Source organism: Salvelinus sp. IW2-2015, linkage group LG22 (assembly GCF_002910315.2).
Source record: "Salvelinus sp. IW2-2015 linkage group LG22, ASM291031v2, whole genome shotgun sequence".
Lineage (NCBI taxonomy): Eukaryota > Metazoa > Chordata > Actinopteri > Salmoniformes > Salmonidae > Salvelinus > Salvelinus sp. IW2-2015.
The window spans coordinates 16,407,740-16,423,540 of record NC_036862.1 but is presented as its reverse complement, the minus strand read 5'-3'; the positions used below and the strand labels follow the sequence as shown (position 1 = coordinate 16,423,540).

The 15,801-nt window shown below is 43.6% G+C and overlaps 1 protein-coding gene across 4 annotated transcripts in view; it reads left to right on the top strand.

The window, feature by feature from the left end:
• LOC111949548 (huntingtin-interacting protein 1) overlaps positions 1–15,801 on the top strand; it is a 45,318-nt gene that overhangs the window by 7,658 nt on the left and 21,859 nt on the right. For all 4 annotated transcript variants that reach the window (XM_023966823.1, XM_023966822.1, XM_023966824.1 and 1 more), the window contains exons 2-4: positions 11,950–12,013; positions 12,550–12,692; positions 13,784–13,840. In XM_023966823.1, the coding sequence (XP_023822591.1) occupies positions 11,950–12,013; positions 12,550–12,692; positions 13,784–13,840 (264 nt within the window). The remainder of the gene's footprint in view (positions 1–11,949; positions 12,014–12,549; positions 12,693–13,783; positions 13,841–15,801) is intronic.

Genomic DNA, 15,801 nt, shown 5'->3' with positions numbered 1-15,801 from the left:
AGAGAACAGCCTTGTCGTTTACATCTTGGGTATAGGTCCTACTATTGTTAAGGTGAACTAAAACCTAGTCTTGTAAGGCTGTATTACATTTCTACAGTGTCGTAGCATCTTTATCAAGGTTCATTAGTGTGAATGTGCATAGAGAAACCACAAATTAATTCAGCTGCAGATGTGCTTGCCCTTTTACAGTGTTTTTATGACGTCAGCACTTCTATAGTAAGTTAGTTCCACTAGTTACACAAAGCAGATAGGAGGCCTTCCTCACAGGAGGTTGCAGAAAACTCTTGTCAAAGGAGGCTTGTAAACGTACCATGGGGTTTAGGTTTTATTATGCTAGCCATGGCCTTTGGACCCCAGGGTCCACACTCTGGCCAGTAATTCTCTTCAACCACCTGCTGTTCTGTCTTCCAGCACAAGCCCCCCAGGAACAAAAGCCTGTCGGTGAGGTCATAGACTTTGACTAGCTCAATGCTGGAGGTTTTGAAGTGATAATGGAGTCTTAATAGACATGAGACAATGAGAAGTAGATGGACAATACAGTAGCATATACCTATTCAGTGGAAAAATATTTAGGCCTACCAGTTTGATTCTGGACAGCTTTATATTCACAGTATTTTGTCATACTTTGGTCATGAGTAAGKTGTTGAGTTTTTTTCTGAGCACATGACCTAACCAGGGAAAAACTCTTGACTTAAACGGGGAGGGACTACCTAAACTTGTCCAAGAAGAAGAACATTTTCTTTGTGAAACATTTTGCTATGCTAATGCTGCCCTAATGAACACAACCCTGGTCTAATCCATGTTGGCTCTCTGTTCACATAGACAGGAAGAGTGGCCATGCTGGAGGGATTGTCTTGTTTTTCCTTTCCCCACCATACCAGGCTTTTAGAGGTGTAGAGTGAATGTTCCATGGGAGCGGGTATCGACGTCAGAGATGTGAGCAAATTTGTAAAACAGAGGGCCCTTTTTAGTGTGCTGACGTTTTTAAAAGGGGTGGAGTTCAAACCTGAAGAAATAGTATAACCTAAACCCACTCACTTTTACGCTCTATGGCTTTTGCAGCTTGTTGCTTTTGAGGGACATTAGTAATACAGTTGAAGTCGGAAGTTTACATACACCTTAGTCAAATACATTTAAACTCAGTTTCACAATTCCTGACATTTAATCCCAGTAAAAATTTCCTGTTTTAGGTCAGTTAGGATCACGACTTTATTTTAAGAATGTGAAATGTCAGAATAGTGTAGAGGCTTTTATTTCTTTCATCACATTCACAGTGGGTCAGAAGTTTACATTCACTCAATTAGTATTTGGTAGAATTGCCTTAAATCATTTAAACTTGGGTCAAACATTTCGGGTAGCCTTCCACAAGCTTCCCACAATAAGTTGGGTGAATTTTGTCCCATTCCTCCTGACAGAGCTGGTGTAAATGAGTCGGGTTTGTAGGCCTCCTTGCTCGCACACGCTTTTTCAGTTCTGTCCACAAAATGTATATAGGATTGAGGTCAGGGCTGTGTGATGGCCACTCCAATACCTTGACTTTGTTGTCCTTAAGCCATTTTGCCACAACTTTGGAAGTATGCTTGGGGTCATTGTCCATTTGGAAGACCCATTTGCAACCAAGCTTTAACTTCCTGACTGATATCTTGATGTTGCTTCAATATATCCACATAATTTTCCTRCCTCATGATGCCATCTATTTTGTGAAGTGCACCAATCCCTCCTGCAGCAAAGCACCCCCTGGATGGTGTTCTTCGGCTTGCAAGCGTCCCCCTTTTTCCTCCAAACATAACGATGGTCATTATGGCCAAACAGTTATATATCTGTTTCATCAGACCAGAGAACATTTCTCCAAAAAGTACGATCTTTGTCCCCATGTGCAGTTGCAAGCCATAGTCTGGCTTTTTTATGGCGGTTTTGGAGCAGTGACTTCTTCCTTGCAGAGCGGCCTTTCAGGTTATGTCGATATAGGACTCGTTTTACTGTGGATATAGATACTTTTGTACCTGTTTCCTCCAGCATCTTCACAAGGTCCTTTGCTGCTGTTCTGGGATTATTTGCACTTTTCACACCAAAGTACGTTCATCTCTAGGAGACAGAACACGTCTCTTTCCTGAGCGGTATGACTGCTGCGTGGTCCCACGGTGTTTATACTTGCGTACTATTGTTTGTACAGATGAATGTGGTACCTTCAGGCGTTTGGAAATTGCTCCCAAGGATGAACCAGACTTGTGGAGGTCTGCAATTGTTTTTCTGAGGTCTTGGCTGATTTCATTTGATTTTCCTATGATATCAAGCAAAGAGGCACTGAGTTTGAAAGTAGGCCTTGAAATACATCCACAGGTACACCTCCAATTGACTCAAATKATGTCAATTAGCCTATCAGAAGCTTCTAAAGCCATGACATCATTTTCTGGAATTTTCCAAGCTGTTTAAAGGCACAGTCAACTTAGTGTATGTAAACTTATGACCCACTGGAATTGTGATACAGTGAAATAATCTGTCTGTAAACAATTGTTGGAAAAATTACTTGTCATGCACAAAGTAGATTTCCTAACCGACTTGCCAAAACTATAGTTTGTTAACAAGAAATTTGTGGAGTGGTTGAAAAACGAGTTTTAATGACTCCAACCTAAGTGTATGTAAAATTCCGACTTCAACTGTATGTAGGTTTTCACATTTGCTTCCTAAAAATGTGTGTTTTTAAAGTGCATAGTTGGATGACTGTTTTCACACAGTCTGTCTAGTATGACGTAATGTGAAGTGAGTAACTTTTCAGGAAGTGGCAAGTAGTATTTTTAGTTCAAGATAACCATCTAAAGCAATTGTTGTCAACAGGAGAGCATTATTAGTGTCAATCAGCTACAAATGTGTGTGTCTGTCTGTCTGTCTTTGGGTAGGGTGGCAAAATGTTAAAAGTATGTGCAATTGACCTTTTGGGGCCACTTGGAAGAGGCTGGCAAAGGAAACATTATAAGAGGGGAGCTGGAACTCTGGAGCTGTGAGGTCTGTTTGGGTTGGCACCGGGTACTAAGCCTGAGGTGGAGGAAGAGGGGAGGAGCTGGGTGCATTTTTCAGCAGAAAGGAAATGGGCAGGAAAAAGTGTGCCAAGACAGGAAGCCTGACTGAGCCCCCCCCGTCTACCACACCCCAGACCTACTGACCCTCTCCCCACCACAGCACCTCCGTGTACAAACAGCGATCCATGTTTCCTGTTTTCATTCTCTGCTTACCCTTTCCTCTTGAGGTGGTGGGCAAGTCTTAGCAGTACCAGCGCAGCAGCCCGCCATGCACCTCCTGTCCACGGTGCCTGAATCTCCTCATACAGTGCATTCAAAAAGTATTCAGCCCCCTTCTATTTTTCCATATTTTGTTACGTTACAGCTTTATTCTGAAATTGACAGGATTGTGTCGAGGCACAAATACCAAAACATTTCTGCAGCATTGAAGGTCCCCAAGAACACAGTGGCCTCCATCATTCTTAAATGGAAGAAGTTTGGAACCACCAATACTTTTCCTAGAGCTGGCCGCCCCCCAAACTGAGCAATCGGGGGAGAAGGGCCTTGGTGATGGAGGTGACCAAGAACATGTTGGTCACTCTGACAGAGCTCCAGAGTTCCTCTGTGGAGATGGGAAAGCCTTCCAGAAGAACAACCATCTCTGCGGCACTCCACCAATCAGGCCTTTATGGTAGAGTGGCCAGACGGAAGCCACTCCTTATTTAAAAGGCACATGACAGCCTGTTTGGAGTTTGCCAAAAGGCACCTCAAGGACTCTTAGACCATGAGAAAAAAGATTCTCTGGTCTGATGAAATCAAGATTGACGCTTGGCATTCAGGCCAAAGAGTTCAATGTGGAGGAGACCTGGCACCATTCYTACGGTGAAGCATGATGGTAGCAGCATCATGCTGTGGGGATGTTTTTCAGTGGCAGGGACTGGGAGACTAGTCAGGATCGAGTGAAAGAAGAATGGTGCAAAGTACAGAGAGATCCCTGGCAAAGGTTCACCAGGACAATGACCCAAAGCACACAACCAAGACAACACAGGAGTGGCTTTGGGCTAAGTCTCTGAATGACCTTGAGTGGCCCAGCAGGGCCCGGACATGAACCCGATCAAACATCTCTGGAGAGACCTGAAAATAGCTGTGCGTTGATGCTCCCCATCCAACCTGACAGCGMTTGAGAGGATCTGYAGAGAAGAATAGGAGAAACGCCACAAATACAGGTGTGCCAAGCTTGTAGTGTCATACCCAAGAAGACTCAAGCTTGTAATCGCTGCCAAAGGTGCTTCAACAAAGTACTGAGTAAAGGGTATGAACTTTTTTATACGTTTGCAAAAAAAATTWAACCTGTTTTTGCTTTGTCATTAGGGGGTATTGTGTGTAGATTGATGGGGAAATAAACAATTTAATCAATTTTAGAATAAGGCTGTAACATAACAATGTCGAAAAAGTCAAGGTCTGAATACTTTCCAAATGCACGGTATAAGATAACAACAACAACACAAACTCTCCCCTTGTTTCCCCCAACGGTCCCACCCCATAATCGGTGAGTTCATCGTACCGTTCGAGCATATGAACGTCGCAAGGTTGGCTGTGAAAAATCGGTGAGATCCTGATTTAAAAAAAAATAAATCATGTGTTTTTACTCATTATTTTCTTCAGAAAAAGGAATGCAAGGAATCTACGAAGAGATGTGGCCAGATAAAAGCACTACTGTGGGAACAGGGAATAGTGTGTGCTGCTTGGCTCCTGCTTGTGTTTTGGTGTGGTTTCAGCACTGCGTGAACAGCAGATCATCTAAAACACCACCACGACCACCACCGGAAAATCACTTCTTCCATAGGACGGCGCACGATTGGCCCAGCGTTCACCGGATTAGGGTTTGGCCGGGGGTAGGCGGTCATTGTAATTAAGAATTTGTTCTTAACTGACTTGCCTAGTTTAAAAAAAAATGTAATGTAACGATGGCAGCTCCCAAAACTCGTTAGAACCCAGGCTTATTTATTTAGACTATTATTTTGATTAGACTGATTGTGTTTATTGATTGATTCAATCGATCATAATTGTTGTTGCACAGGAGTAGAGGTTGCCATCTCTAAATACAGATGTTTTTGGACCATCATGAAGTTTATTCTGCTCTTCAACAAGTTTCCTAGAGCAGTGGTAAAAAATGATGCGCTGTCGTCATAATCGTGTCGTGTCCTAGTACCGATATGTCTGCAGTCAAAACCATTATTCAAATGCTTTCTTTGGGAAAATGACTCATCAATGAGAGATCGCTGCATTATTAAACAGGCACTGACTGGGCGGCTTTTAAGGCACCGGCTATGTCCTGCTCAGTACTAGACAAGACAGGCCCATACTGAATCCCAATCCACCCCTAAGGCCTGGGCACTCCTGTAGATCTCAAAGAGTCTGATAGGTTTAAGCAGTATGGTAATTCCTTCACCTTGTCTTCTGATAGGCTGGTTGGAGTTTTCACCATATTGCTTGCATTTATCCTTTAAGCTCAACAAGTGTGCAGGCCATTAGGGTTTGTTTCTTGACAGTGTCACTGCCACACAGCCAGGCGAGGACTAGCATATCAATGGCGATAGGAGAGGCCTCTAGAGTTCTCTGTGCATTACATAGGTGGGCCCAGTCCAGACTAGTCTGTCTGTGAGGCAAGCCTCATCCTCTGTCTAATCTCCCCAACCGCAACACACCCACCACCACAGTCTGTTTCTCACCTCCTAATTCAATTTTCTAGCAGTCATCATCTCACTTCATCGGCTGCCCATGCTGCGACGAGACGAGTTAATAGGCCTGTCTATGCCAGCGAGCCGCTCCAGCTTCTAGTCCCATTGGCTTGCCAGGAGTCCTGGGCAGCTGGCACTCTCTTTCAGACAGACGACAAAGTCGCTCTGTGGACTAATTGGGTCGTTCCTGTGTGGGAACTGCTTGCACAAGTGCTGGGAGCCTTCCATCGTTCCTTGGATTTTTGAACGTTTTTTTTTTTACGGGAAGAAATGGTGTGGGGTTTTGACTGAAATGTTTTGACTTAAATGTAATGGTAGTGCTATTTTTACACTGAACAAAAATATAAACGCAACATGGAAAGTTTTGGTCCCATGTTTCATGAGCTGAAATAATATATCCCAGAAATGTGCCATTTTGTATTTCACAATTTTTTTGGGCACAAATTTGTTTACATCCCGGTTAGTGAGCATTTCTCCTTTGCCAAGATAATCCATCCACCTGACAGGTGTGGCATATCAAGAAGCTGATTAAACAGCATGATCATTACACAGGTGAACCTTGTGCTGGGGGACAATAAAAGGTCACTCTAAAATGTGCAGTTTTGTCACACAACACAATTGGCATGTTGACTGCAGGAATGTCCTCCAGAGTTGTTGCCAGAGAATTGAATGTTCGTTTCTTTACCATAAGCTGCCTCCAATATCGTTTTAGAGAATTTGACAGTACGTCCAACCGGCCTCTCAACCTCAGACTACGTGTATGGCGTTGTGTGGGCGAGCGGTTTGCTGATGTCAACGTTATGAACAGAGCGCCCCATGGTGGCGGTGGGATTATGGTATGGGCAGGTATAAGTTACGAACACAATTGCGTTTTATCGATGGCAATTTGAATGCACAAAGATACCGTGGCAAGATCCTGAGGTCCATTGTCGTGCCATTCATCTGCCGCCATCACCCCATGTTTCAGCAGCATAATGTACAGCCCCATTTCACAAGGATATGTACACAATTACTGGAAGATGAAAATGGCCCAGTTCTTCCATGGTCTGATGTGCTCTGGATCGACGTGTACGACAGCGTGTTCCCGCCAATATGCAGCAACTTCGCACAGCCATTGAAAACGAATGGGACAACATTCCACAGGCCACAATCAACAGCCTGATTAACTCTATGCTAAGGAGATGTCGCTCTGCATAAGGCAGATGGTGGTCACACCAGATACTGACTGCTTTTCTGATCCACGCCCATATATATATATATATATATTTAAATAAATAAAAAGATATACCCGTGACCAACATGCATATCTGTATTCCCAGTCAGGGGAAATTCATAGATTAGGGCCCTAATTTATTTCAATTGACTGATTTCCTTATATGAACTGTAACTCAGTGAAATTGTTTAATTTTTTTGTTCAGTATAGAAGATGCTGTAGACTGTATTTGCAGTATTAATATCCAAGTGGAATCTAGATATGAGATATTGTCCTTTGTCCAGTCTCCTCCTAAGCGGTTTTCAATAAAGTATCTCATCCATCCTGCAGTGGATTCTCACAGACAAACAATGGTGACACTTGAAAAGGTCAAACATTAGCTTGCCTGTGGTCAGATCTTCAGTAAACACAGAGGAAACCACAGGAGACTTTGGTCAGATATATATGGCTCTGTGTTGACATGATGACACACACATCTCTTGGCTTGTGCTTGATTATGTAACAACAGGAGTTCTACCAGTAGCACCAGTGTCCATATCAACCCTGCATGTATGTTTTATTGATCGAAGGCATGGCTAGTAGATTTGAGCATGGTTTGTGGTTCGTCCTCTGCAGGCCTACAAGCTAAGCACAGAGACACGGCTGGAGTGGAATTTAAACCAGGGAGCAGTGTGTGTTGAGAGCTGTTGGCCAGCTCTGCATTCTTCTCTTCCTCCTCTTCAGAAGGCACAGCTGTGACTTCATGACAGTCACCCTGTGAATCGATCTTGTCAATACAAAGCCCGTCTTTGTCACCTTGAGCTGGGATATGCCATTCGTAATGAGGCTGAGAGAAAAAGACACACAGAAACGTAGTCTATTTTGTCTGCTCTCGTCATGACTGTTGCGCCCCTAGTGTGTGTGTGTGTGTGTGTGTGTGTGTGTGTGTGTGTGTGTGTGTGTGTGTGTGTGATATGTAGATTGTTTCTGTGATCTACATGTCCAACTGAACAAGGTGTCCAAAAAATCACCCAGAATAGACATTTTGGGGTTCGACTTGTGACTTGCTCATCATACGCTTCTGGTGTGTACTTTACTCCAACCAAGCATGACCTGTGTAGTGTACTACACCTAGGCTATTCCTCTGAATGCCATGTTCAGCAAGTTCTTCCTTCATGTGAAACCAACACACTTCCTGCGCTCCCAGGGAAGTGGACCTGTGATGATTTATCACCCTCTGCTTCCCCTCCCAGAGAGGACTCAGGACATCTGGGGGAAGTGAGATTATTCAACCTGGCCTGTCCTTTTGTGACACTCCCCGCAACCACTCCACTTCAGACCTCCATGTCACTGTTCTTTATCAGAGAACATGCTACATGTGACACAGCTATTCATTTAAAGCAGGGATGGGCACCTGCTGGGCCACCCATCTTTTGTAGGCCCACAGATTTATCTATCTATATTTATATAAATCACATTTTTCGGGGTCTCTACTTACTGATGAGTTAGAATAGGAGGATACACAAGCTGCAATTTTGAAATGTGGATGTGCATCAGCAGTTTCTCGTTATGTCAGTCACTCAGTTAGTCATGTCAGCTGACATTGGTAAGTTAGATTATTTTAGTCTAGCCAGCTATCTAAACTTGTTGTAATCATGGTTGAATAATAGACCAGGTTGAGGGGGGGTAATTGATTTTGTTAGTCATTCTCACTCGGATATCATATTAACATGGCATAAGTCATGACAAAATGTGTAGAATTGCAGGAAATACACTTAAAAACTGCATACATTTCTCTCCGCCCCATGGCAAAATGTGTTGCCCATCCCTGATTTAAAGGCTCCGAGAAGAGTTGGAGGTGCATAGGGGGGCTGCTTTTTCCACTCCGATGGAGGCCGATATCTAATAGGCCTGAAAGGGATAGGCCTATCACTAAAGGGAAAAAGAATGTGGCTCTTTACACAGAAGTTAAAAGAATGTCTCCTGATTTTGAAAAATGACAACCCTGAAGTGAAATGATTATTCTTGGAAGGTATGGAAGGCTTTCTGGGAGTGTGTGTCAGGAATCAGATGTTTACCTGGCAGATGGCTGATGGGGTTGTGATGTGTGTGTGTGTGTGTGTGTTCTTTTGCATTTGCTCAGCCTTGTTTGTTTAACCCTCTCAGAACTGGAGGTAGGCCACTACCACCACATGCAACTGGACAAGTGAAGCCCACACTGGGCCAGTTTGCTGAGGATTGCTTTCTTGAATATTCAGAACAAGTAGGGTACAAGTATTCCCTTTTTTGTTACAATTGTTTTATTATATAAACTCGGCAGAAAAAGAAACGTCCTCATTGTCAACTGCGTTTATTTTCAGTAAACTTAACATGTGTAAATATTTGTATGAACATAAGATTCAACAACTGAGACAAACTGAACAAGTTTCACAGACATGTAATAATGTGTCCCTGATCAAAGGGGGGGGGTGGTGGGTCAAAATCAAAAGTAACAGTCAGTATCTGGTGTGGCCACCAGCTGCATTAAGTACTGCAGTACATCTAGATTTGCCAGTTCTTGCCGTGAGATGTTACCCCACTCTTCCACCAAGGCACCTGAAGGTTCCCGGAAATTTCTGTGGGGAATGGCCCTAGCCCTCACCCTCTGATCCAACAGGTCCCAGACATGCTAAATGGGATTGAGATGCAGGCTCTTCGCTGGCCATGGCAGAACAATGACATTCCTGTCTTGCAGGAAATCACACACAGAACGAGCAGTATGGCTGGTTGCATTGTCATGCTGGAGGGTCATGTCAGGATGAGCTTGCAGGAAGGATACCACATGAGGGAGGAAGCTGTCTTCCCTGTAACGCACAGCGTTGAGATTGCCTGCAATGACAACAAGCTCAGTCTGATGATGCTGTGAMACACTGCCCCAGACCATGATGAACCCTCCACCTCCAAATCGATCCCGCTCCAGAGTACAGGCCTCGGTGTGACACTCATTCCTTTGACGATAAACGCGAATCTGACCATCACCCCTGGTGAGACAAAACGGCGACTCGTCAGTGAAGAGCACTTTTTGCCAGTCCTGTCTGGTCCAGCGACGGTGGGTTTGTGCCCATAGGCGACGTTGTTGCCGGTGATGTCTGGTGAGGCTCTGCCTTACAACAGGCCTACAAGCCCTCAGTCCAGCCTCTCTCAGCCTATTGCGGACAGTCTGAGCACTGATGGAGGGATTGTGCGTTCCTGGTATAACTTGGGCAGTTGTTGCCATCCTGTACCTGTCCCACAGGTGTGATGTTCGGATGTACCGATCCTGTGCAGGTGTTGTTACACGTGGTCTGCCACTGCGAAGACGATCAGCTGTCCGTCCTGTCTCCCTGTAGCGCTGTCTTATTCGTCTCACAGTACGGACATTGCAATTTATTGCCCTGGCCACATCTGCAGTCCTCATGCCTCCTTGCAGCATGCCTAAGGCACGTTCACACAGATGAGCAGGGATCCTGGGCATCTTTCTTTTGGTGTTTTTCAGAGTCAGTAGAAAGGCCTCTTTAGTGYCCTAAGTTTTCATATCTGTGACCTTAATTGCCTACCATCTGTAAGCTGTTACTGTCTTAACGACCGTGCCACAGGTGCATGTTCATTTAATTGTTTATGGTTCATTGAACAAGCATGGGAAACAGTGTTTAAACCTTTTACAATGAAGATCTGTGAAGTTATTTGGCTTTTTACAAATTATCTTTGAAAGACAGGGTCCTGAAAAAGGGACCTTTCTTTTTTTCTGAGTTTAGTTGCTGTCACTGTGTGTGTTCTAATGGTTCAGTTAAAGTATGGTGTTTGAAACATTAGGGTTAGGCTTTGATTGCCCTATCATAGGCCACATAGACCTGTAGCCTACTGAATGTGTTAACCTCTTTGGGCCAGGTGTCCTGCTAGCGTGCCACTACGACAACATCCGGTGAAATTGCAGAGCGCCAAATTCAAAATACAATATTGCTAATATTAAACATTCATGAAAATACAACTCTCAAACATCATTCTTTAGCTTAGAATCATGGTAATTGAACCGCTTTGTCCGATTTACAATAGGCTTTACGGCGAAAGCATAGCATTTGATTGTCTGAGGACAGCACCCCGCATACAAATGGTTATACACATTTTTCAAACCAGCAGAGGCATCACAAAAAATTGCGATAAAATAAATCACTTACCTTTGAAGATCTATTTCTGTTTGCAATCCCAAGGGTCCCAGCTACACATCAAATGGTAATTATGTTCGATAAAGTCCTTCTTTATATCCCAAAAAAGTCAGTTTAGTTGGGACGTTTGATTCAGTAATTCACTCGTTCAACATGCAGACAAAACAATCCCAAAAGTTACCGGTAAACTTCGTCCAAACAATGTTTCTAATCAATCCTCAGGTACTCTAATATGTAAATAAACAATACAATTTAAGACGGAATGTAGTATGTTCAATACCGGAAATAAATAACGAAGTGCTTGCCCTCATTCACGCGCGCCACAAGACTAGAGTACTAATGAGGGACACCTTGGAAAAACTACAACTACTTGTTCATTTTTCAAATAACAAGCCTGAAACCTTTTATAAAGACTGTTGACATCCAGTGGAAGCCATAGGTACTGCAATATGGGTCCTTTTTATGGGTCCTTTCCGGGTGGATTTTCCTTGGGTTTTCGCCTGCCATATCAGTTCTGTTATACTCACAGGCATTATCGTAACAGTTTTAGAAACTTCAATGTGTTTTCTATCAAATACAACCAATTATATGCATATCCTAGCTTCTGGGCCTGAGTAACAGGGAGTTTTACTTTGGGCATGTCAGACTATCCAAACTTCCGAACACTGCCCCCTAGCCCGTAGAGGTTAACAGTAATTCACTTTGGCGTCTGCTAAATCATCTAAAAATAAAGAATTATATGTGTGTTCTGTGTTCCTCGAGTGAGGAGTGAAAAGCATTGCCCTGATTTGGTATTTTCTGTCTCTTTCCTCTTTCCCTCCACTTCCTCCTCTGCACAGGCTGTGAGCATCAACAAGGCCATCAACACGCAGGAGGTCGCCGTCAAAGAGAAGCATGCCAGGAATATCCTCTTTGGAGTCGGGTGTGTCGCTGTGTGTGTGTGCAGTGTCTGTTAGTTGCGTGCGTAGTGGTAGCGTGTGTGTGTGTTGGATAGAATCTGTTTTCCTCTGACTAGAGAGAAAGGAGAGCAGTGTTTATGTTGATTCCCATGGGTTTGTGGAAGCTCTTGAGTGTTCCTTCAGGACTCAGGGTTATGTTTGTGGAAGCTCTTGAATGTTCCTTCATGACTCAGGGCTTTGTTTGTGCAAAACAAAAACAATATTGTAACCTGACCGTGGTTGTCGGCAGGGACCAGGCCATTCATTTAGCTGTGTGTCTGAGAAAGAGACCGAGAGACAGACTACTCCGTACGGTCTTTCTGTGAGATATGTTCAGAGATGTGAGGTTTTCAGCCCCTCTTGAGAGAACAATGGAAGTTGAATAGGCAAGCAAAACACCTCTTAACTCCCCCAGCACATTTTGTCGATGCAGCCTTCGTCAGAGTATGTGTGCTCTCTCTGCCATCTCCTGTGTGTTTCTCCTTGACTGGTTCGTCTCACCCTGTATCCTGGGGACCCACCATGAGAAGGGCGCCCACACCTTCTGGGCGGCTGTCAATCGGCTGCCGCTCTCCAGCAATGCGGTGCTCTGCTGGAAGTTTTGCCACGTTTTCCACAAGCTGCTGCGAGACGGCCATCCCAACGTAAGTCTGAACCCACCAACACAGCCCTGATGGGGCACACACCTGGGTCTCGATCTTTAAGGCGTGCAATAGAAAACATTTTGCAACGGAAATGAGCATTTGTTATTGGACAAGACTCTGTTGTCCCTCCCAGTTTCACTCCGTTTTCTTTCGTTTGGTGACTAATGAACACAATCCTGAACATGCTGCATGCCAGGGACATGCCCATCTCTCCGTAGACTTGTGCTCAAGAGGTCTCAAATGATACAATATTCCCTGTTTATTACTCGTCTGGCTTTGGTTTGAAGCTAAGCAGGATAGGGCTAGGTTTGGGCTTGAATGGGAGACTGACATTCTGACGCTCTGTGATCCCTAAGATCCCACAACACTTATCCCAAGACTAGGGGTGTTAACCCTGGTTGCCCTGTCTTAATTCCTAATCCGGCACTCCTCATCCCCCAGCTTCCAATTGGCTAATTTCAACCCCTCTCTTGTCCTCTCCCCTGCAACTCTTCTCCAGGTCATTACTGTAAATGAGTGAGTGTTTTCTGTTAACTTACCTGGTAAAATAAGGTTTAATTCAACTAAATATAGGGGCGGTTTCCCGGAAACAGATCAAGCTTAGTTCTGGACAAAAAATATATTTAAATGGAGATTCTCTGTTGACCATGCTTTTAGTCCAGGACTAGACTTAGTCTGTGTCCAAGAAACCGACCCATAGGGAATATAATTTGAGATTTGCACTTAATTCAGAATAGCCGTTAGTCTGGTCCAAGATTTGTATGTGCTGCCTTGCCAAGTCATATTGCATTGTCATGCCAAAAGCAAACAGATCTGGGGCCAGGCTACATAGCCTCTACTTCTATGAATATATCCTACGGTACAGTGAGATGACAACCATCAGTTTAGCCAAATTAGCTACAACCTCCAAGGACTAGCATCACGCCCCATGCAAATGATCAGCATAGTGCCCAACACACTGGCCTTGAACACACACACACACAATGCATACAGTACAACTTCAAATGTAGTGCTCTCTGTTGAATCAGCAACATTCTGAACGTTTGGCTTGTGGCTTCAGCCTTGTCTAAATGATCTTTCTGTGTGTTCAGGTGATAAAGGACTCGATGAGGAACAAGGCGGACCTCAGTGACATGAGCAGAATGTGGGTAAGGACCAGAACACAGCACCGATGGTTGCCATTAGGGCCCTAAGGCCAGGAAAAACTCTCAGCCCCAGTGATCATGTCTACCACTCTTAACCGGCAGGCTGGCATGGACACATTGGCAGCGTCAGAAATGGCACCCTATTCCCTATATAGTGCACTAAGTTTTGACAAGAGCCCTCTGCCGGCCCTGTTCAGAAGTACTGCACTATATAGGGTAGGGCTGACTGCAATTAGTCGTTTGGTAGATATGTTGGTCAAATGCAATTTTTGGGGGGTCGAGCAGTAGCATATATATATATTTTTTTTTATGGCACATGAGACACATGTCTTATTCGTACCCATCTCGGTGAACTAATCCATTGTGGAGGCCGGGGGATGGCACAGTTCAAGAAGAAGGGAAGTATGGCTATGATACACAATACACGTCTCTCTCTAGAATGCACGCTCTCCCGCCAATTTGTGCACATTCATTGTTGTGTGAATTGTTTGCATTTGATTGTTAGTGTATATCAATTCCTCATTACACACTGTATATCACCAGTAGTACATTTACTGTTAATTCCTAGAATTTCGAATCTACAATGTTTGTTTGGTTACGGTAATTTCTGTTAATGCATTCAATATATTATTCCAGTCTTTTACCCTTGTCATTGTCGGAGTGGACACGTTGTTTGCAGAGCGCACAACCTATGCTACACTTGTGAGAAAGTAGTTTTTGTTTATTTAATTCCATTTACGAGTTTTGTTAATTTAGTCATTGTCTTTTGTTTGGAGTGCTCCTGTCAATGTTGAGTAAGGACGCGGACCTGATTACCCGTAGAAGTAGACCTATAGGCTACCTGGCCTGCGTGCAAATGTAGGCATATAAATGTGCCCATTTGGGGATCTGATGGTATTTCTGATTGGCTTAACGCACCACTAATGACCTGTGGATCTTCTCAAAGTAATGTTTTCTTTTTTTTTTTTACTCAAACAACAAGCAAATAAAGTTTATTTCTACATTCATTGAGAATGACAATAGTTCCTCAATGTATTAAACAAATCTTTCCAGCTCTCCTTTTTTCTCCCAGTGTGAAAGGGGATAATGGCATGCTCTGATCCAGTGGAAAATAGTCCTACTACTAGTCCTACTGCTTGTCCCCTGTGTAAATAGCCTACAGCTGTGTCTGTCCTGAGCTCATTGGTTCAGGAAACTTTGAGGGCCCAGAATATTTTATAGAATGTTGCAAGTTTTCTAGCATGAACTTCAGGCCTGACCAAGTTAATAGTTGATACAATTTTTCTAGTGCGTTGCAGATGTTGCCAATGTGATTTATAGTCTTATTTTTCTCTGGATATTTTCTACCTGCAGGCTGCAGTGTTATTTGTTGGCTTTATATGTACGCTATTTTTATGTAGTTGACATACTTTTTAGGATTGTATCATTTTCATGTAAATTTTGATAGAATTTTGATTAGCCATTTTGAGATATGAAGACATTATAATAAATGAAATGAAACTGTTAGACAAAAATGTGCATATGAAAACCAGAACTGGCACTCAGATAAATTGGCATTCCATAGGGAATATGATGTGATTTAGAACACACATGTCATGTACAGTGACTGAGGGAGTAAAATCATCACCACCATGTCATCATTATTATCAGTGTGGTGTGTCCATGCCGGTCTGCTGTCAGTGTTGCCATCGGAGAGACCGACATTATAATAGGTGACAGTCACACAGCAATGTGGTTCTGCTAAACCGGAGTCAGACTAAATAATACACACGCTGCTGTTATGGTATCCTAATGGTGCTACTGTGTATAAACTATTGCTTTTTTTTTGGGGGGGGGGGCTGTTTCCATCCAGGTGAATGATTGATTCAGGACTGTTGACTGTTATTTTTACATGAAATAACCCTGTTTCAACACAAGAGTTGCCTCTGGGTTGCAGCAGTAAAGTAGAAAAATGATTACTGCTC